This window comes from Martes martes, assembly GCF_963455335.1.
Source record: "Martes martes genome assembly, chromosome: 1".
NCBI lineage: Eukaryota > Metazoa > Chordata > Mammalia > Carnivora > Mustelidae > Martes > Martes martes.
This window is the reverse complement of record NC_137888.1, coordinates 150,264,940-150,285,840: the sequence shown is the minus strand read 5'-3', so window position 1 is coordinate 150,285,840 and position 20,901 is coordinate 150,264,940. Positions and strand designations below refer to the sequence as shown.

The window sequence follows — 20,901 nt, the reverse complement described above, 5'->3', positions numbered from 1 at the left end:
TGCTCTTAAGATTTTTTTTCTTTTTGAATAGAGTTGAGCAATTTGATGCCTGGTTTGGTTGTTTGGTTGGTTTATTTACATGTTTTTCTTGTGCTTGGGGTTTATTGAGCTTGCATCTATGGGTTTATTGGTTTCTATCAAGTTTGGAAATTTTTTAGCCGTTATATTTTCAGATACTTTCTTCTGCCCTTCATGCACTTTGGAGACTCCAGTAACGTGTATATTAAGTTGCTTTAAAATTGCCAAGTCAATGATTTTCTTTTCATTTTTTAAAAATTCTCTTTTTACTCCATCCCATTTTGCACAGTTTCTATTGCTGACTTTCAAGTTCATTCATCTTTTCTTCTGCGGTGCCTAATGCTGCTAATCCCATTCAATCTATTTTATATCACAGACATTAAATATTTTAAGCTTGATTTTGTGTTTGTTCATTTTTATACCTTCATGTCTTACCTTTTGAAGATAATGTGGGATGTAGTAACTGTAGTATAGTTAAAATAGCTATGTTAGTGTCCTTCTCTACTCATTCTAACACTTATGTCAGTTGTGGAGCAGTTTTGTTTGATTGATTATTCCCTTCATTATAGCTTGAAGAGTGTTTTCCTGAGTTGAGGAAATAGGGCTAAGGATCCAGGGAGACTAAGGCAGATGAGATCGATAAGGTAGAGTACCAGGGAGGAGAGAGCTATACAGAGAGAGAAGTTTAGAAGTCTACAGAACTTCCTTTTTGAGTGTTCAGCAGAATACTCTTTAAGAAATACATGTGAGAAAACCACCTGAGACTGGGTGACAGTGCTCAGTGCTCTCAGAGAGCCAAGAACAGTGCCTCTTCCACTAGTCAGAGTGGAGAAGCCTGTAATTCACAAGGCATTGAGTAGAGTTCTCAGAAAGGTCTTGTCTAAGTATTGGGGAGCATATGGCCCTATACTGAGCCCTGCTGCAGATTCAACTAACAACTCATAAAAGCAAGATCCAAAAGGCTTAAGCCATTTCCAAGTAACTTTACTGTATTCCAGAACAAAGCTTGAGAAGATTTATAGCAATACAAAATTATCAGCCTGCAACAAAGTAAAATTCACAACATCTGGCATCTAATCAAAGATTATCAGGTATGCAGAGAGTCAGGAAAGCAGTAACAGTGAGCTCACTTTATGCCCAGATCTTGGTCTTTAATGTCATTCTCTACTAAAAGAATGAGGGCTCCTTGGAGAAATGGATGATTCTGAGGCTTACATGGGGAAAATACAAGATGAATCTGGAATATCTTCTTTTGTGAAAAAGAAAGGTTTTTTATTAAAAAAGTCATAATTTGATAACAGGTGCACCAGGTTGAATGAGCTCCTACTCACCAAATTAGAATTTAACTATCAAAGTCATTAAGTGTAGTAATAGATTAATTGTAAATCATTTAAAAAATTGGAATCCATGAATCCATGCCAATAATGAATAGATGGATAAATAAGTGGGGGAGAGGGTTGCTAATTCTTCATTACAGTAAATTGCCAGTGCTGACTGGTAAATGCGGAAGAGTATTGGAGGGGAATATCATCATTTTATAGCCATGATAAAGCAGTCTAAAGATTAGGTCAGACAAGGATCATCAGCAGTTGCTAAATATAGGGGAAATTCTTGATGAGCAGGATATTTACAGGGCTTAAAGTGTCTCTTCAAAATTGTCATTAGCTGGAAGGGGAATATAATTACTACATACTGGAGAACTTGGAAAAGCCTTGACTAGGTGATTAAAATTGACATTATTGTGAAATTTACTGAAGCTGATAACTTTAGTAGTGTGAATTTACATAAGAGGATATCCCTGTTCTTATGAAATACACAGTGACTGTTCAATGGTAAGCAGCTAGGACATATGCAACTTACTCTCAAATGGTACCGGAACAATATGACCGGTTAAATATGTATGTATATCTATTTAAAAAGAGAGAAAGTGAACATCTTAAATAGGAAAGCAGATAAGGAAGAAAGGCTAATGATTCTCATTCTATCAACTTTTCTGTAAGTTTGAAATTGTTTCCAAATACTAAGTTTTTTTTTAAAGGTTTAGTTTGGCCAGTATAGTTGCTGTGATGAGTTAGTTATCACCTGAACCTTGATTCTCCTTAATAAAGTGGTGATGAAAATTCACAAAAACCTAAGCTGGATAATCTGACCTTTTAGGTAGTCTAAATTGATGCTTGGTAGCATTGACCGTAAATTGGTATTTGTTTAGATACAGGATAAGGGTGTTCTGTTTTGTTTTATTTTGTTTTGTTTTGTTTTTGTATTCTCCAGTTGCCTGTATCCAGAATCACTGATGTTATGATTTACTAAATAAATTTAGCTTAGATGTTCATATGGCAGATTACAACTGATTTTTCAGTTTTGACTCGAGAGTTTTCTTCATTAAAGCCCATAACCTGAATTACTCTGCTTTGAAGATTTGTTGGATAATTAGCTTGAAGGCTTACATTTGGTCTGGGATATTATATATATAATATGTTCCTGATAACACTGGGTGTTAAACACAACTGATGAATTATTGAACTCTACATCTGAAACTAATGATGTATTTTTTGTTGGCTAATTGAATTTAAATTTAAAAAATAGTATGTTCATGATTAGTAGAAAGAATTGTACTTTGAAGAATGTGACCTCCTGTTGCCTGAGAACTCAGTCCCATTATGTTTGGTTATAAACCTCAAGTTGTGGGGCGCCTGGGTGGCTCAGTGGGTTAAGCCTCTGCCTTCAGCTCAGGTCATGATCTGAGGGTCCTGGGATGGAGTGCTGCATCGGGCTCTCTGCTGGGCAGGCAGCCTGCTTCCCCCTCTCTCTCTGCCTGGCTCTCTGCTTGCTTGTGATCTCTCTCTGTGTGTCAAATAAATTTTAAAAAACAACAAAACAAAAAAACAAACCTCAAGTTGTGAACTTTTAAAATACCATAAGACATTGATGTATTAAAAGCTTCCTGGACAAAGAATACAATAGTATCATGATATTTTCTTTTTCCAGAAAACTCACTGGAGTTACCAGTGACTTAACTTATGGATCAGAATGAAATGGAGTTTACTTGCGTTTCAACATTCTGTGCAGTTTGGAACTGACTACAAGTAACCTAAGTTTTGAGTTAATAAGCCTTTTTTGTATTTCTTTTAGTCTCCCCGAGTGAAAGAACCATTATCAAATTCTGAGGTAAGTAGTTGTGGTTTTTGAATCATTAAAAAACCAGTCATTTTGTTTTGGTTTGGTTTTAATGTTAAGCACATCTTTTTATATGGGCCTAAGTGAGAATGAGAATTTATAGCAATCAGATTTCACCAGAGGTATTGATTCTGAGTTTAAATGGACTTCTCCAGTAAGTTGGTGCTGTTGCAGTAATTTAAAAGTTGACCTAAAGGCTCAGAAAGTTGTTCTTCCTTGTTTGCCTGATTTTATGAATTACTTTTCTGGCTTGGGTAGCTTGATGTGGAAAGTCGTCTTATTGCATTAATCTGTCCAGGGATTTGTCATATGCTACTTTTTGTTTTTGTCTGCCCCCCCCCATTGTCTTTTGTCATGTAGATTCTGTTGTCTTTAGTTCTTGCCTTTTGGTAATAGGAATCCTACTAAACAGAGTCCTGTTAGGCTGGCCTGCCTTATGCTCATTTCTTGAAGATAACAGTTATTTCTGGAGATACATTCTGTGATACATTCTTCCTTCTGGCAGCCTGCATTGCAAGCTCAGTATTTGGTTTAATGATACACATCTTGCCCCCTTAAATCAGTTTGATTTTGCCCCGGTACTTAGAAGTACCTATTTTTCTACTTGATTTGTGTGGGTGGCATACGATTTTTGCACACCGTTAAGTACAGGATTTGTGCACATAGTTTAAGACTAAAATACTGTACTGTAGCATATTTACAGGCCAGTATCTGAAACTTAATAGCAGAACTGCAGTTCACTAGGATTTCTGGCTCCTCTTCTTGCTACATGGTGGAATTGCATCTCCCTACCCCTTGAAGTTACTCATGCTCATAGCAGTGGCTTTGGGCAGGGAAATGCCAGCAGGAAGAAGAGCCCTTCTGTTGTTCCCTGGGTGCTCTGGCTCCTGCCACCACAGCCTGTATCCCCGAACGAGGATGGTACCAAATTTAGCCTCTGCTGGCCAGAGACGGAGATGAAGTGTGTGCAAGAATAACTTTTTCTCTTGTAATCTTCTGAGACTTTAAGATTATTTTTTACTCTTACTTTATCTTGACTAATTCTTAGTTTCTCCACAGTTGATGGAGAGGGCATTTTATAGATGATCCGGAGTTGTTCTATGATCTTCTCCTTGTCCCTTTGCCTCAGTAGCACCCCCACATGGACTCTCAGGTGCTCATACTCATACTCCTGCACTCCTTATTTTGTCGTTGGGTTTGAAATCCCTGGTGAAGTACACATAACGTAAAAGTTACCATCTTCACCATGTTTAAGGGTATAGGTCAGTAGCGTTTAGTACATTCACACTGTTACGCAGCTATCCACTGTCCTTCTCCAGATGAACAATCATCCCATGTTTTCCACCCCCTACCCCTGGCAGCCACCACTCTACTATGTCTGAATTCTACTGCTTTCTGTATACCTCATGTAAGTGGACTCACACAGTATTTGTCTTTTGTGACCAGCTCATCTTACCCAGCATAATGCCCTCTAGGTTCACCCATGTGATATGTGTCAGAATTTCCTTCTTTCCTCCCTTTTTGAGGCTGAATAATATTCCATTGTATATATCTACCACATTTGTTTCTCTGTTTGACTGGACAGACACTGGGTTGCTTTCACCTCTGGGCTATTGTGAATAATTCCACTGTGAACATGGCTACATAATAAATATTTGTTTTAGTTCCTGCTTTCAATTCGTGGGGGTCTGTATCCAGAAGGGGATCATTCTATTTTTAATTTTTATTGAGGAATCACCTTACCGTTTTCCATAGTGGCTGCACTATTCTCCACTCCCACCTGCAGTGCACAAGGTTCCAGTTTCTCCATATCAGTTCATTTCTTGATTTTGTCTAACATTTCTGTTCTTATTATAGGTAAACACATGTATGCAATTTGGAGGCTCCTTTTGAAATAATGCTAATACTTAATGTTACCATTTTCAAAAGTAATCTTAATGTTCTGTTTTTCTGTCAAAATCCAGAACCAGAGTTACTTTTAATTTCCTCTCTATGAAGCTAAAGGAACACAAAATTATACTACTTTGTCTCTTAGCTTTGTTTATATAATATCAGCTATTAGACCTCTTTGTTGCCCTTTCAGTTTTTTTCTCTTTCAATTCTAAATTGTAGCCAACTTTAGTATTTTTTTCACCAACTTGTAATTTTGAATAGTTTAATTTTATTTTTGACTCAACATCAGTCATTTGTCCCCACATTACATAATTAAAATTTATAAAATATTATAAATTTAAAATTTATAAATTTAATATTTATAAGTATTAAAATTTTATAAAATTATATATATAATGTCTTTGTTGGTTATAAAGCTTTGTATCTGTTTTGAAAAGCATTTCAGATTCGTTAGTGAATCACTGATTACTTGTCTTTCTTTTTAAGTAGTGGAAGGTTTTCAGACCTAGAAAAATGTAGCTTCTGTAGAAGAAGATTTACTACTTAAATCTGTGTCTTAGAGGTGCTATTTTATTGGGCAAAGGAAATAGAGTAGATGTAGTTAAAAATAAATATGATGCAATGAAATTTTATTCTGAAGGAATAAAAGCAAACGATGGGCTATAATACGGCTAAACCTCAAAACATTGTGCTAAGTGAAATAAGGCAGACACAATAGAGTGCATACATTTTATTTATATGAAGGATTCGGAAAAGACAAACTGATGGGGACCGAAAGTAGGTCAGTGGTCACCGAGGGCTGGGTGTGGGAGCAGGAATTAAATGTAAATGGGCACAAGAGAACTTTCTGAGTTGATGGAAATGTTCTAAAACTAGATCGTAGTGATGTTTGCTAGAACATCATCTAGAAATCATCCAGTTGTATACTTACAGTGGGTGAATTTAGTGGGATGTGAATTACACCTCAAAAAAGTTGTTATAAACAATAAAGCCTAGTAGAAATATTTGACTTCCATTTGAAATAGATGTATTCAAGAGAGGTAGGGATGTGGCAGTACACTACACAAAAACTATTTTGAAAATGTCATCCTGGGAGGCTCTGCTTGCATCAGTAGACCTGCCTCCTTTTCCACTCAACTAAGCAGCACTGTGTGTTGTTTCTGTTACAGCTGTTTCCAACAACTGATCCCGTGGGTACTTTACTCCAAGTTCCAGAACAGATTACTGCTCATCTACCTCACCCAGCTGGGCACATGCCTGCACAGCCAACTCAAGTCTCTCCCCCACCCCCAGCAGAGCCAGCAAAAACAGCTCAGGTAAAGCAGGAGTGAGCTTCAATGGCCAGTCTTCTGGGTAGAGGAAGGAAGCAGAAATGGATGTGGAGCAGCACTTTATATAATAAGATTGATGTTGTGGTAGTTTTAAAAACAAGTTAGAAACTCTGTTTTCACAGTTTTCAGTGTATGCAGATAAGAGAACTTTTCAAGGATCATATAGGCTTTTAAGCAGCAAAACAAGTTAACAATGGAAACATTCCAAATATCAGAAATTTGGGGAGTTGGTTTTATTGTAGTTATGTAATATAGTCTGTGAATGCCCATCACCATTCACACACAGACATCATTAAATCCTCATACACTGAAAGCAGTCAAGGGAAGGTGGGCAGTGGCCTCCTTGTCTGTGAATTGCTCCTTGTCTTCCCTCGGGAAACTTCAAATACTGTGCATAACACATGATGTGAGGTTTCCAGAGTCTGTTCATTTATTAAATATTAGAAACTTCATTTTTTTTGTTCTAACATTTTAGACTGAAAAATGTAAAGATGGGGGCACCTGGGTGGCTCAGTCAGTTAAGCATCTGCCTTTAGCTCAGGTCATGATCCCAGGGTCCTGGGATCGAGCCCCGCATCGGGCTCCCTGCTCAGTGGGGAGCCTGCTTCTCCCTCTGCCTGCCTCTCTGCCTACTTGTGCTCCCTATCTCTCTGTCAGATATATAAATCAATAAATCTTGGGGGGAAAAAAGAAAGAGAAAGGAAGGAAGGAAGGAAAGGAAAGAAGAAGAAAGAAGTAAAGATGGAAGTTCTCTGATTTTTTTCTTTTGCATTGCGGTGGTGATCTGCCTTTGGAGGCCACTGCTCTGAGAGCTTCCAGTTAGTCATGGTGCTGGCTTCATGTAGTCTTTTCATCAGACCCAAGCTTTCCATTTCTTTCCTTCATATCTAAAAAGATACAGTTGTCGTAGGAACACTGATGGAAAGATTGGATTTACTTTATAAACTACTTAAATAGAATATATATTCTCTAGTACACAGGGGATAGCTTACAATGCAGAGAGGATTAATTTACCCATTAAAAGATCTGGAATCTCAGGCTGGGTGGATTCCTAAGGGGCAGATGATTTAGATCCTACCTTGTAAATTGCTACAAGATACACTGGCAGATTTTATTTTTAAAGGAAAGAACCCCAGTTTTAGTGTCTTTCACCCTTGTGGAGGGAAAGAGGAATCTGAGTAAACAAAATATAAATGTGGCTGTGTATGGAATTTCATGTGGGTTTGAGAATTCTCTTTTTAATTGTGCTTGCCTCAGGTTGACATTCAGCTCTTGCCACTGCCTCAGAGTGCACGTCCTGCCACAGCAGGGAATGTCCCAGCCACTGGTCTGGGTCTGGCCTCACCGAGAGTAAAGGAAATTGCTGCCATGTGGGCATTTCCTCTGCTGATGACTATTAGTCGCCTTCATGCTTAGTAGTCCAGACACTGACTTTATACCTTTCAATGTTTTTTAGGCTCTGACTTCAGGAGCAGGCTCACAAGAAACCAAGATCCCAATCAGCCTAGTACTCAGATTAAGGTAAGTAAACATCTTCTGTTTGTTTTCTGCATACTCTAAATGTGCTACTTTCTCTTTGAAAGGGATTCTTTTTTCTAATAGTCTGTGCCTGAGAGTAATTGGACAAGAATTGTGTGCCCCCCAGTACCAAGTGCTGGGCATCGCAGGGGTATTGTTTCCCTCAGAAGTAAGAGCTACAGGGCCCCTGGGTGGCGTAGTTGGTTGAGTGTCTGATTCTTGGTTTTGCCTCAGGGTTGTGAGGTCAAGCCCTATATCGGGCTCCACACTCACTGCCTAACATTCTCTCTTCTTCTGCTCCTCCCAAATAAATAAATAAATAAATAAAATCTTTAAAAAAAAATTATAGCAACATTGCAAGGACCTGGATGTTAACACATTCTCTTAGCTGTTTTTCCATTAGTCGTTTTTTTCAATACAGCTAGTTTAGGTTCTGTAATTGAGTATGGTCTGTAACTGAGGAATTGTTTTTAGGGGAACAGCACTGGTTGGCTTATCTGAAGATTAGGCTTGTAATTTTGACCATATATCATGGGCTCTGCAATCAACTGACCCAAGAGTGGAGTGCTTTCTGATTGTGATAGATCATATTAAGGCCTTGTTCTTAAAAGATGAAAGGAAAACCCTCTGAGAATATATTTGGTCTCTTTGTTTTACAGCAGGTGTTCTGAATCGGTGGTTCTTCGTGGGGCTTATAGCCAGGCTCTGACAGATTGCTCACAGAAGTGCCATAGGTGGCAGTCTGTTCATTCTGACCCTCTCCTCTTGGAGGTAGTTGGGTTAGGATTGCAGAGCTTTCTTGTTAGACTAGCAGTGGCTGTTATATTTTTCTAACTGGGTCCCGTTCTGTTTGTGAAATTAGAAGTATCACCGGAGACAACTCAGACTTTCTTTACTACTAACATTTTTTAAAAGGGTTTCCTTGAATTACCATGGACTCATTCCTCTTCCCACATACGAATTCCTAGTCTTCTTCTCAGTATGACCATAATCAGAGATAGAAGCAGGGAGACCTTTTTTGAGAATGTTTTGATTCTACCACGTAGAGCAATGAAACTGTGCCATCAGTGTGAAGAAAGCAGATTGGATTACCTTTCCTTTACAAAAGCCTAGTCAGTATACCTAGTCTCATCACAGATAGTTTTGGACTCATTAAAGTGTCTTGATAATCTTGTCCAATTCTGATTGTGCAAAAAGAATACCATTTGTCTCTTTTAAAAACTTTTTTTTACATCATGTAGCAGGTACTAGTACAAAAATTATATTTGACCTGTGCTTCAGGAAGTTAGAGAAGATACTTACTTGTAAGTGATACAACTAGCTTTTTGAGAGAGTGGTTTTTTAGTGGGCTGTGTTCCAGACTTGTTTATGGAAGAAGAAACTATGTTCTCTCTCTCACTGGTGAAGACTCTGAGGTGAAACCACTAGAAGAGATGGTAAACATATTTAGTCCGATTTAGTGTCTTGCTGTCTCTGAAGGATTTGTGCTTAGCATGCCAGCTAAATCACTAAAATGATGCTGAATGTTCAATCTTTTTATTCAGCTTTCAGAAAGAATGGATTGACCAATTATGTATCAAGAAGACCGTATATCACACTGTTGGTTATTGTGGCAGGATACTAAATAAAGAGTGAATAAAATGCCTCACTTGTTAGTCAAATCTAGCTTGGAAGCTGATTTGTATTACGTACTTAGCACAGGTTAAAGACACTTCGGGTGGTATGCATGCAGAAGTATAAATCTGTATACAGGTACAAAGAGAAGGCAGTACGAAGGGGAAAATCATTTGGGGATAGATTGTGTTAGAGATGGGTAGCTACATTCTAAACACAACTTCAGGAACATCTTCAAGTATCCATCAGGTGGGACCTGGCCCTCTGCATTGTTTAGATAAAGTGGATTTGGGTCTTTAGTGATCAAGCATGTCTGCCTTTACTTATAGTATTCTAAATGCCCACCTTTAACCAGAACCTCCAGGGAGCCTGGTTAATCTCAGTATATGGTTTGCTGAGTGATTATGGTAACTGTCCCTTATCAGGTACACATTTAAATCTCTGGAGCCATGTATTAACTCTGCTGCCAGTATGGGTCCAACTCCTTTTCTCATCTTTTCCTTCTCCCTCATTTTCTGAACTCCTGTGGAATTTGAGGGAGCATCATGTATATCATTTTGTGAGGCTGCCAAGACTGAGCACCTATAGTAGGCAAGGCAGTCTTCTAGGGGAGCCTGGGGTGGGAGTGAGGAGGAAAAGGGTATCCTCTATTTTTTTTTAATGCTGCCACACATTAAAAAAAATTTTTTTTAATTCCAGTATTAAAATAATTTAATTCCAGTTAACATTTGGTGTTCGTTTCAGGTATATAATATAGTGATTCAATAATTCTGTATGTAGTACTCAGTGCTCATCAAGATAAGTGTACTCTTATCACCATCACCTATTTCTCTGTCCCCCTTCCCACCTCCCCTCTGGGAGCCATCAGTTTGTATAGTTAAGAGTCTGTTTTTTGGTTTGTCTCTTTTTTCCTTTGTTCATTTGTTTTGTTTCTTAAATTCCACATAGGAGTGAAATCATATGGTTTTTGTCCATCTCTGACTGACTGAGTTCCCTTAGCATTATACTCTGTAGCGCTATTCATGTTGTTGCAGATGGCAAGAGTTCATTCTTTTTTTTATGGCTGAGTAATATTCCATTGTATATACACATATCTTATCCATTCATCAATCGATGGATACTTGGGTTGCTTCCCTATCTTGGCTATTGTAAATAATGCAACAGTAAACATAAGGGTGCATGTATTCCTTTCAATCAGTGTGTTTCTGTTCTTTGGGTAAATACCCAGTAGTGTAATTATTGGATCATATGGTTTAAGTTACTATTTTTAACTTTTTGAGGAATTTCCATGCTGTTTTCCATGGAGGCTACACCAGTTCGCATTCCCACCAACAGTGTGCAAGAGTTCTATTTCTCCACATCCTTGACAACACATGTTGTTTCTTGTATTGTTGATTCTAACCATTCTGACAAGAGGAAGGTGATAACTCATTGTGGTTTTGACTTGCATTTTCCTGATGATGAGTGATATTTAGCATCTTTTCATGTGTCTGTTGGCCATCTGGATGTCTTCTTTGGAAAAATGTCTGTTTATGTCTTCTGCCCATTTTTAAATTGGATTATTTGGGGTTTTTTGGTGTTGAGTTCTGTAAGTCCTTTGTATTATTTTGGATACTAATCTTTTTTCATCCTGTATCATTTTAATTATACCTTCCTGTGCACGTACATTTTCCTCTTAGTTTATATGATATCTTAATGGGACTAAGGATAGAAGTAGGCATATAAGAATCTCCTCAAGGGGTGCCTGGGTGGTTCAGTGGGTTAAGCCTCTGCCTTCGGCTCAGGTCATGATCTCAGGGTCCTGGGATCAAACCCTGCATCGGCTCTCTGCTCAGCGGGGAGCCTGCTTCCCTGTCTCTCTCTCTGCCTGCTTCTCTGCCTACTTGTGATCTCTGTCTGTCAAATAAATAAAATCTTTAAAAAAAAAAATAAAAAGAATCCCCTCAAAAGCATGAGGGCTTTTGGTTTTTGTTTTTTTTTTTCTTACTTTGTGCTTAGGTAGTTTTTCTCCCCATTTAAAGTATAGTGCTATATTAGTTCGGGTGTATAATATAATGATTCAGCAGTTCTGTGCATTATTCAGTGTTCCTTACAATAAGTATAGTGTTAGCACGAGGTTTTCATATTGACTACGAGAGGACATAAATTAAAAGGGTTGTAGGACAGTTAGATGGTCACTCTGAGTAGTTTACTCTGAGCCCTGCAGTGTGAGCTCATTAGGATAGGTCATAGGATCTATGGGAATAGAATGTTTTCTTGAGGCATAGGTTTCCTGTTATATGTTGGCAGAGTCATTATGCATAAATCCAGAAATTTATTTTACACATTCCCTTTTCTTTTGTAGGAATTCAAAAAAAGAACTAAATGATATTCGATTTGAGTTTACTCCTGGGAGAGGTAAGCCATCAAAAACATTAAAAACAAAATCACATCTAATTTATTTAATGAAATGTGTTGTGATGTTTTTTGTCCTTTAGATATATTTTGCCTTTAAAAGATGATGAAAATGTTCCTGGTTTAAAGGGTTTGGGTAGCATATGAATAAAATAAAAACTCAATTTATTTACTACTAACCTCACTTGTAAAACCTAGTATAATACAAACAGTAATGAGTGTAGCTCTAATTTATTGCCTACCATAGTAGGCCAGGCATTGTGCTAAGTTTTCTATCTTTAAATTCTCAGAACATTCCCCTAAGGAAGATTATTGTCCCCCTTATGTAGATGATGAAACAAGGCTTAGAGCGAGGGGAGGTAACTTGTCATTCACACAGCCGAAAGAGGTGCCTCTGGAATCCATATCCACACTTGTCAGGGTGCAGAGTTCTCGCTCTCAGTACTGAACCTGGTTGTACTTCTCCATGACAGTAAAGAAGAAACAAGGCTTCTAGCCTCCTCTATTCCCAGGCTGAAGCAGAGTCCTGTCAGGCATAGTTTCTGGCCATGAACTTCTCCCTGGGATGAGACTTGTTTCTTTCTTGCCTTTGTTACTCAAGTGTCCAGATTGGGGAGGTGGCCAGCAGCCAGCACATTCATCCTGTGTGCAGTGCTCATTCTTCATGCTGTCTCGGTATCATCAGCAACTAAGTATGAAAGAGGACAGAAGCAGGTGTGCAGAGGTGTATCCATTTCACTGTTTAAAACCAGGAAGAGTCCCATTTCAAGGAACTAATTCAAGTCACTGGTCATCAGCGCAGATGTATGCCCACCCACTCCCCAGAGGTCCTCCTGTTCTTTTGGGCTCAGTGTTCAGCCCTCAGGAAGCAGCAGCACTGACTCAGTTGGAGAGGAGATCAGTTAGGGATGCTGTGTCCCTGTCTTTTCGTTTCTATTAAAACCATTGATCAGACTATATGATGTAAAATCACTAGATATGAAGAAAAGCCCACCAGAATAAAAAAGAAAATGATGTTAGCAAAAAACTTGGGATGTGATCTCTGAAGAGAAGAGATTACAATTTGTTCTTTCAAGATGTGCTTGAAAAGAAATCATTCCATTATACTAGCCCTGAAGATGTTGCACACACATCGTCACATCTCAGAGCTGGTGGGGCTTGGGGCCAGGGCTGCCCTCAGAATGGGACTTTTCCTCTGTAGCATCACTGTCAGTTGCAAGTTATCTTTACAGTGAGTTGATACTGGCCATCTGGTTGCTAGAGATTCTGCGCTCTAGCTAGACCTAAGAGAATCTCTCACTTGAGGTAAACCCAGTGGTTGGAGAAACCTTTGTGTGGAAGGGAACACCCACCCCACCCCCCCGCCGCCTCTTTGGTTCTGTGAATTTAGCAGCTAGCTTGGGCCTGGCAGTGCCAGCATCTGCTCTAGGAGTTAGCAGTAACATGCATGCACAAGAAATGGAGCACCTTCTTTTTTTTCCTTGCAGATACAGCGGAGGGTGTATCTCAGGAACTCATTTCTGCCGGCCTTGTCGATGGAAGGGATTTAGTAATAGGTAACTACTTTGTGCTCTGCCCTGCGCCCTGGTGTCTCTGTCTATGTATTTAGGACCTAGAAAACGGGCTTTGATTCCACTGAGCGGATCTCACGGGTCTTGGAATGGTCTTGGCATTGCTGAAATACAGGTATTGGTAATAGTTCCTCACAAAAAAGAAAATCTCATTTCAGAGTTCACTTTGTGACTTCCAGTGACAGTAGGTGAAAGCTGGGAGACTAGTATAATTGATGACGTAATCACAAGTTAAAGTATACTTAGCCATATCTAGTTCTTTTTGGAGGGTGAAACTCTGCCCTTAACAGAGCAAGAAAGTAAGCAAAACTCATTAGAGGCTTATTTCTAGAATAAGCAGAAGGTAAGAAAAGGTACAATCGGCCCCTGTGTACGTGTTATTGAAGGAAAAGACCATTGTCTAGGGCTAGTCAGCAAAATTTTTCTGTAAAGGACCAGTTAGTAAATAGTTCAGGCTTGTGGGCCATTCACTGTCTCCAGCCTCTTTAAACCATTCTTAGCCCACAGCCAGACTAGAAATAGGCTGCAGGCCAGAGTTCGACAGCTCCCAGGATAGAGCTTTCTGGCCCATGAGTAGGCAGATCCTTCCTCTTTGACCTGTGTGTCTTGCCCCAGTTAACACAGCATCTTAAAGAAAGTTACTTTGATCATGATTCGAGATTTATTTGTGCTACTTAGAGTTGAGTTTAAAAGATCATTTTTGTTCGGGGAGTGAGTTATCGTTCCACTTCCATTTTGGTTGAACATAGATTCTGAGCTATCATTTAAGTTTTTAAAATATGGTAGGAAATGGATTTACTTAGGTTCTTATTACTTTCTGTTTGTATGATTACAGTGGCAGCGAATTTGCAGAAAATTGTGGAAGAACCTCAGTCAAATCGATCTGTCACTTTCAAACTGGTACTCATTTCTTCCTCTTTATTAAACTGTCCTTACACAGCAGCAGCTTCTGTAGACCAGCTTCTATATTCCCTGAGCACTGAGAATATTAAAATATGGTGGATTGTGTTCATTTAGCCTCCCTAAGGCCTTAGGCCAGTGTCTCCTTTTGAGTGGCCTCCCTCTGTCCTCCCTCCAGGAAGCCTCCTACCCCAGGCCCTTGACTCTTAAGAGAGAGTGTTTCCAGTCTGACTCCAGCTTTGTATCCAGACCCCACCTTTTCTGGAAGAGACACCTTCATCTGCATCCTCGTATCCCAGGGACCTGTACCCTGCTGTCTTCCTCCCCACAGTCCTTATATCAGTTTTAATTGCTATGTGCAATTTTGTTTACAAATAACCACAGCTTCTTATTTTGTTTGGTTCTTAGGCATCTGGTGTCGAAGGCTCGGATATTCCTGATGATGGTAAACTAATAGGATTTGCCCAGCTCAGCATCAGCTAAACCACAGCCCTGAAAGAGGCGGCCTAAGGAGATTCCACACATGCGTATCTCTGTTGCTTCTGTTGGCCTAAACCCACTACTGCCAAAGAACCCAGCAACAAACCTCCCGGCTAGGAGCTTTAGAGGTCTTTCTTTATGTTCTTCCTGCCATCATTCCCCCCTTTTCCCACAGGGAAAGAAAAGTTGGATCACCAGTGGCCAGCATCCCTTTAAAGAGTTCCGTTAGTAAACTTACTGCGCATGTCCCCTGTCTTTCTCCAGCTGAGAAGGGGACTGTGCCTCAAGGCTCAGGAGGGAGATCTGGCAGCTCATCTTGCCTTACTCCAATGATGGCGCTGGGTGGAAAGTAGCAGCTATATTGGGCTTCCTCATCCTGCCTGTTCTCCCACACCTGACAGGATGTGGGCATCTTGGGATATATCTTCACCACTGAAGTAGCAATTAAAAGTTGATTGTTTATCTGGAGCCCAGAGAATTTAATTTAGTGATTTTTTTTTTTTAATCTGATGTGAATTCTAGCAACCTTTGTTAGGAAAAAGCACAGCCTCAGAAAGAGGCAGCCTAAACTGTGTTCTTGTTTTGTTCATGTTTCTAAGCGTTTTGCTGAAGCTGCTCTCAGGCACCCCTCTTCATCACTCCCTCCAGAAAGGGTTGCTAGCCTTAACTTCAGCTGGTGCAAAACATCTGACTGTAGTCGAACTTCAGCCATCAGATCCTAAAAAGTGGAACTTTGGACTGTTTTTAGTGAAAACATCAAGTAATGGCTTGTAAAAGTGAATTTCCCCAGCAGTGGTTTTGAACAGGAAAAATCATAACTCATATCATTGTGGAAGTATTTATTTTCAAATCTTAAAAAATTCAGTTAAAGAAAAACTGCTCCTCAATCCTCCCATGAAAATTTGCCTGGCCTCCACGTCATAAGGAAATGCAAGGCTGAGCTTTCTACAGCAATAAAGGAGACTCACCAGGCCAGCGAGGCCTGCCTTCTGGCCCTTTCCTGCACTGACCCTTTGGAGGGGCTCCATACTTCTGTGCGCTGAACCTGACCCAGGATGGAAAGTGAAACCACATGTGCCGAGACTTTTAGGATTTATGAGTAGACAGTGTTCATTTGATTTTCTATAGAAATAATATAAATTATTCTTTAGGTTTAAAAACAAGCACTCATAATGCAATATGTGAGTAATCGGTGGGGCCGATTTTCTTTCCTACTGTTTCACAGTCAACCTCTGTCTAACTGCAAGTAGCCCTAACAGTTTTTGTATAAGAAAGGAACACTCAGTCTGGCCTTAAAACGACACATGAAGATGGGCTTTGGCACCATGGAAAGGGGAGAGCTGCCTCTTACAGAATCACGCAAGCCCTTTCCAGTACCATTGGTCTGTGAATAACAAGATTGCTTCACCTAGTTGTCTCTTGGAATATCTCTGGAAGCTTTCCCCACACCTGAGTTATCGAAGCTCTTGTTTGGTTCTGAGCTTGTTTTAGTCATGGGCTTCCTTTCCCTGTCCTGGGTGCAGAGGCATACTGGGAAAGGAGTGGATTTTGGGGAGAAGGATGGGATGGGTTTGGAGTGGCCGTTGGGAGGAAAGTAGATGAGAGGATCAGACACCAAAGTCCAGGGTCCCAGCAGGATTGGTAAAAAGTGGGAGGCCTGCCAAGCCTAGAGAGGGAAAAGATTGATCAGTTTGATGGAAAAATACTTAGCTTTTCTTTTTCTTTTTCTTTTCTTTTTTTTTTTTTTTTTTAAGAGGGATGGGAATAACATATGAAAAGGAGATAGTGTCCTCTGGCACAAGGCTCGTGGCTTACCTTTGAGTCTGTATTTTGGTCTCAATCAAGCCATCATCATCTACTTATTGATAAATCCAGAGGGTGGTGGCCTCACTCTGTTCTAGCATTCTGTTTGGAAGTGGTCTGGAGCCCAGGCAGGAGGTGAGCAGCAGCCCATTGCCGTGTTCAGTTTCCCCAGCCAGCCATGACTTTTTAAACTGCAGTGGGACAAGCATGCCAATAGAAGTGGGCTAGGGCTTTCTCTTTCTTTTCAGTTCATTTTTTGCCCTGCTGGGAATTAGGAGCCAGACACCAAGACCCAGGACAGTGTTATTTCTTCTGCATGATGTATGGTGGACTCCCTTTGCTGACTTTCGCAGCGATGCTGAGAGAATACGTGAACAGAAACTTCCCAGGTTGGACAGCACGCGACCTAGTGAGTGACCTTGCTCCTTTCAAGGAGCAGTGGTCCAGGGTACACCTCTGTCTTTAGGTCTCCAGGATCCCTTGGTCCCTGGGGGTAGGGACTAATTTAGCACAAGGTAACATGTGCCAATGCTGTTTGTGAAATGTATGGTCTTATTTGAAATGACTAATGGATTTGTTTGGGTTTTTTGCTTAAGTTTTGAACCAAATCCTAGAGCCAGCTGATACTATTTAATAATCTGAGGATAGAATAATGGTGTATCAATAAATGGAGGTTCCTCCTTATGACGTATGCTAGATTATGGAAGATGTAAAATATTTGACCTTCCCTTCTCCCTTTTTTTGACTTTGTATTTTGCTGCATGTTTCCTTCATTTTTAATCAATAAAGAGTAAATTGTCTGTGGCGGTGTGAAGATTCTTTACTTCAGTGCTTGCTGGTGGGGAGCGTGAGGAGTGGGTCAGGGAGTCACTACTAACTTAATTCTTCACACAAATGGAGAAAAAGTGCACATAAACTAAAAAAAATGTGTGTATTGACCTACAAATGATCTAGGACAGCTTAAAATCATTGTACAAATGGGGACACTGAAATCTCAAAAGGGAGAGATAAGATATGGCCAGGGAAATTTCATAGCATGGGGCACAAAACTCCTTGTACTGTTTCTGTTTGATTCTGCTTATGCAGTTGAATAGGAGAAAGAGGCCACATTCAAGGCTTTGTGAGCCCATTTTGGAAAACTGAGAGCAGGGCTGAGCTTGTCACTATTTGACTTTGCTATTGAAATGGTGGGATTACATGTGAGAGTCTAGGCTCCTCTGTATTCTTCCACCTCCCATGTAAGTAATCTTGATCATAATACCTTCTCCACAGAAGGGTCCTTCTGGGACAGGACTGCTTGTGGATTCTTGTTAATTCAGACCTCAGGCATTGACAGGATTGTATCTGAGTGATTTTGCTCTCAAGATAAGCAGGTTGTAAAAGCGGACTCTGAGGCACCTGGATGGCTAATGATCTCATTCACCTTAATTAAGTGAGTTTAAATTATGACTCACTTTTTCTTCTCAGAGCAGATTGTAAATAATAGCACAGAATTTCAGTTGGCTTAGATAAAATTGTTTGATTAATTAAAAGTTTTGACTGATGTTCCTTTTGTGTGAAATATACTTAGCAGTTCAAAGTGAAAAAAATCTAATCCTGGAAAGGATTGTCATCATAGAACTTGAAAGAAATATTGACTTGGGGGCGCCTGGGTAGCTCAGTGGATTAAGCTTCTGCCTTCAGCTCAGGTCATGGTCTCAGGGTCCTGGGATCGAGCCCCACATTGGACTCTCTGCTCAGCAGGGAGTCTGCTTCCCCTTCTCTCTGCCTGCCTCTCTGCTCACTTGTGATCTCTGCCTGTCAAATAAATAAAATCTTAAAAAAAAAAAAAGAAATATTGACTTGGTAGTTTCCTAGTTTATGCTCAATACGAAATTCCATTTCATTTGGTTTCTCAGGAATGTCATCTATCCTTTAAATATGAAAGATGATTATACGAGAAGAAAGATGTCTTATGACCAGAAACCTAGAACTTGAACATATTCTCTAATTTCCCAGATGATAAGGGCCACTCCTAGTTTACTGAGCTCCATATTGTACAGATTACAGGCTTTTTGTCCCTTAATTGAAAGACTAAAATCTTAAAAAAAAAAAAAAAAAAAAGCAGGTTGTGAAAGTGAACTCTGAACCGCCTGGATGGCTCAGTTGCTTAAGTGTCCTGCTCTTGATTCTGGCTCAGGTCATGATCTCAGGGTTGTGAGATGGAGCCCCCTTGTTGAGCCCCATCAGGTTCCATCCTCAGGGCAGGGTCTCCTTGAGATTCTCTCCCTCTTGGCCCCACCCCCCCACTCACTCTCCCTCACTAAATCTTCTTTAAAAAGTAGACTCTGACTATTGTTGGGACAGAGGAGGTGCTAGTTACTCAAAAGTGACCGTGGTGCATGTGACAGAGGTGGCAGGGCAAGAGTAAATGGAGCCTTTCTGTTGGCCGTTCTCTAACTAAAGTTCAGGCATTCTCAAGAGGCCTGCTTCCTTAGCTCTGCCTCCTCATAGTAGCAATTCTCAGTGCAACAGTTTATGCATTTCTCCTTCAGATCAGTTCATCTACACCACACTTTCTGCCCTTTAAAAAAAAAAATAGGCTTCATCTTTTAGAGTAGTTTTAGTTTCATAGTGAAATTGAACAGAAAGTACAGAGTTCCCATATCTAGTCACATATCTTGACCCCATCTAGTCACAGCTTGCCCCACTGTCAACAGCCTGTGCCAGAGTGGTACAGTTGTTACAACTGATGAACCCACATTGATGTCATTATCACCCAAAGATGATAGTTGACATTCATGTTCACTCTTGGCTGTTGTATATACTATAGATCTAGACAACTGTATAGTGACATGTAGCCATCATTGTATAAAATAGCTTCACTACCCTAAAATTCCTTGTATTGCACCTATCCATCTCTCCCTTCCCTCTAGTCCCTGGCAACCACTCATCTTTTTAGTGTCTCCATAGTTTTTCGCCTTTTCTGCAGTATCATGTATTTAGAATCCTACAGCATGTAGCCTTTTCAGAATGGCCTCTTTTACTTAGTAATATGCACTTACAGGTCTCCATTTTGTGTGTGTGTGGGGGGGGGTGGTGGTTAATAGCTCTTTTTTAGTGCTGAATAATATTCTATGCCTGGATGTACCACAGTTCATTAATCCATTTACCTATGGGTTGCTTTCAAGCCTTGACAAATTATGAACAAAGCTGCTGTAAACATCTGTATGGAGGTTTTGTGTGGATATGAATTTTTAAACTCCTTTTGGTGATTACCCAGGAGCTCAATTGTGGATTGTATGGTAAAGGAATAGTTTCATAAGAAACCATCAGTTGTCTTTTACAATGGCTATATACTATTTTGCATTCCCACCAATGAATGAGAGCTTCTGTTGCTCTACATCCTTGCCACCATTTGGTGGTGTCAATGTTAAAGACTGGCAGTTCTGATAGGCCTGTAGTGATATCTTGTTTTAATTTGCAATTCTTTAGTGAGGTGATGTGGAACATCTTTTCATATGTTTATTTGCTTTCTGTATTCTTAAGTGAGGTGCCCATTAAAGTCTTTTGCTCATTTTTAATAAGATTGTTTTCTTATTGTTGAGTTTTAAGAATTCTTTGTATATTTTGTATAAAAGTCCTTAATCAGATGCAAGCGTACCTCATTTTACTTTATTGTGCTTTGCAGATAACTACGTTTTTTAGAAGTTGAAGGTGTGTGGCAACCCTGTATTGGGCATGTCTCCTGGTGACATTTTTCCAAAAGCATTTGCTCACTTTGTATCTCTTTGTCAATAAAGTATTTTTCAATTAAGGCATGTATATTGTTATTTTAGACATTATGCTATCACACACTTATTAACCTACCACATAGTGTAAACATAACTCTTATATGCAGTAGGAAACCAGGAAAGTCATTTGACTGCCTTTATTGCAATGTGGGCTTTCCTGCAGTGACCTTGAATCTAAACCTCATTATCTCCAAGGTCTGTCTTTTTATATCTACAAATATTTTCTCCAGTCTGTGGCTTGTCTTTTTTTTTTTTTTTTCCTTTTTTCTTTTGGCAGAGCAGGAGGTTTTAATCCTAATGAAGTCCAGCTTATCTATCATTTCTTAAATGGATCATATTTTGGGCTCTATAGCTTAAAAAATCATTACCATACACAAGGTCATCTAGATACTTGATTGTGTTATCTTCTAACAGTTGTACAGTTTTGAA

The 20,901-nt window shown here is 39.6% G+C and overlaps 1 protein-coding gene across 5 annotated transcripts in view; it reads left to right on the top strand.

Annotated features, from left to right (window-relative positions):
- OXSR1 (oxidative stress responsive kinase 1) overlaps window positions 1-17,499 on the top strand; it is a 101,665-nt gene extending 84,166 nt beyond the window's left edge. For 3 of the 5 annotated variants that reach the window (XM_080821522.1, XM_080821525.1, XM_080821526.1), the window contains 6 exons: window positions 3,151-3,186; window positions 6,258-6,404; window positions 7,876-7,940; window positions 11,896-11,948; window positions 13,433-13,501; window positions 14,352-14,658. In XM_080821522.1, the coding sequence (XP_080677648.1) occupies window positions 3,151-3,186; window positions 6,258-6,404; window positions 7,876-7,940; window positions 11,896-11,948; window positions 13,433-13,501; window positions 14,352-14,533 (552 nt within the window). In that variant the 3' untranslated portion in view covers window positions 14,534-14,658. Of the gene's footprint in view, window positions 1-3,150; window positions 3,187-6,257; window positions 6,405-7,875; window positions 7,941-11,895; window positions 11,949-13,432; window positions 13,502-14,351; window positions 14,659-14,824 lie in introns of those variants that run through there. The other 2 variants (XM_080821523.1, XM_080821524.1) reach the window with 2 other exon arrangements.
- The last annotated feature ends 3,402 nt before the right edge of the window (window positions 17,500-20,901 follow it).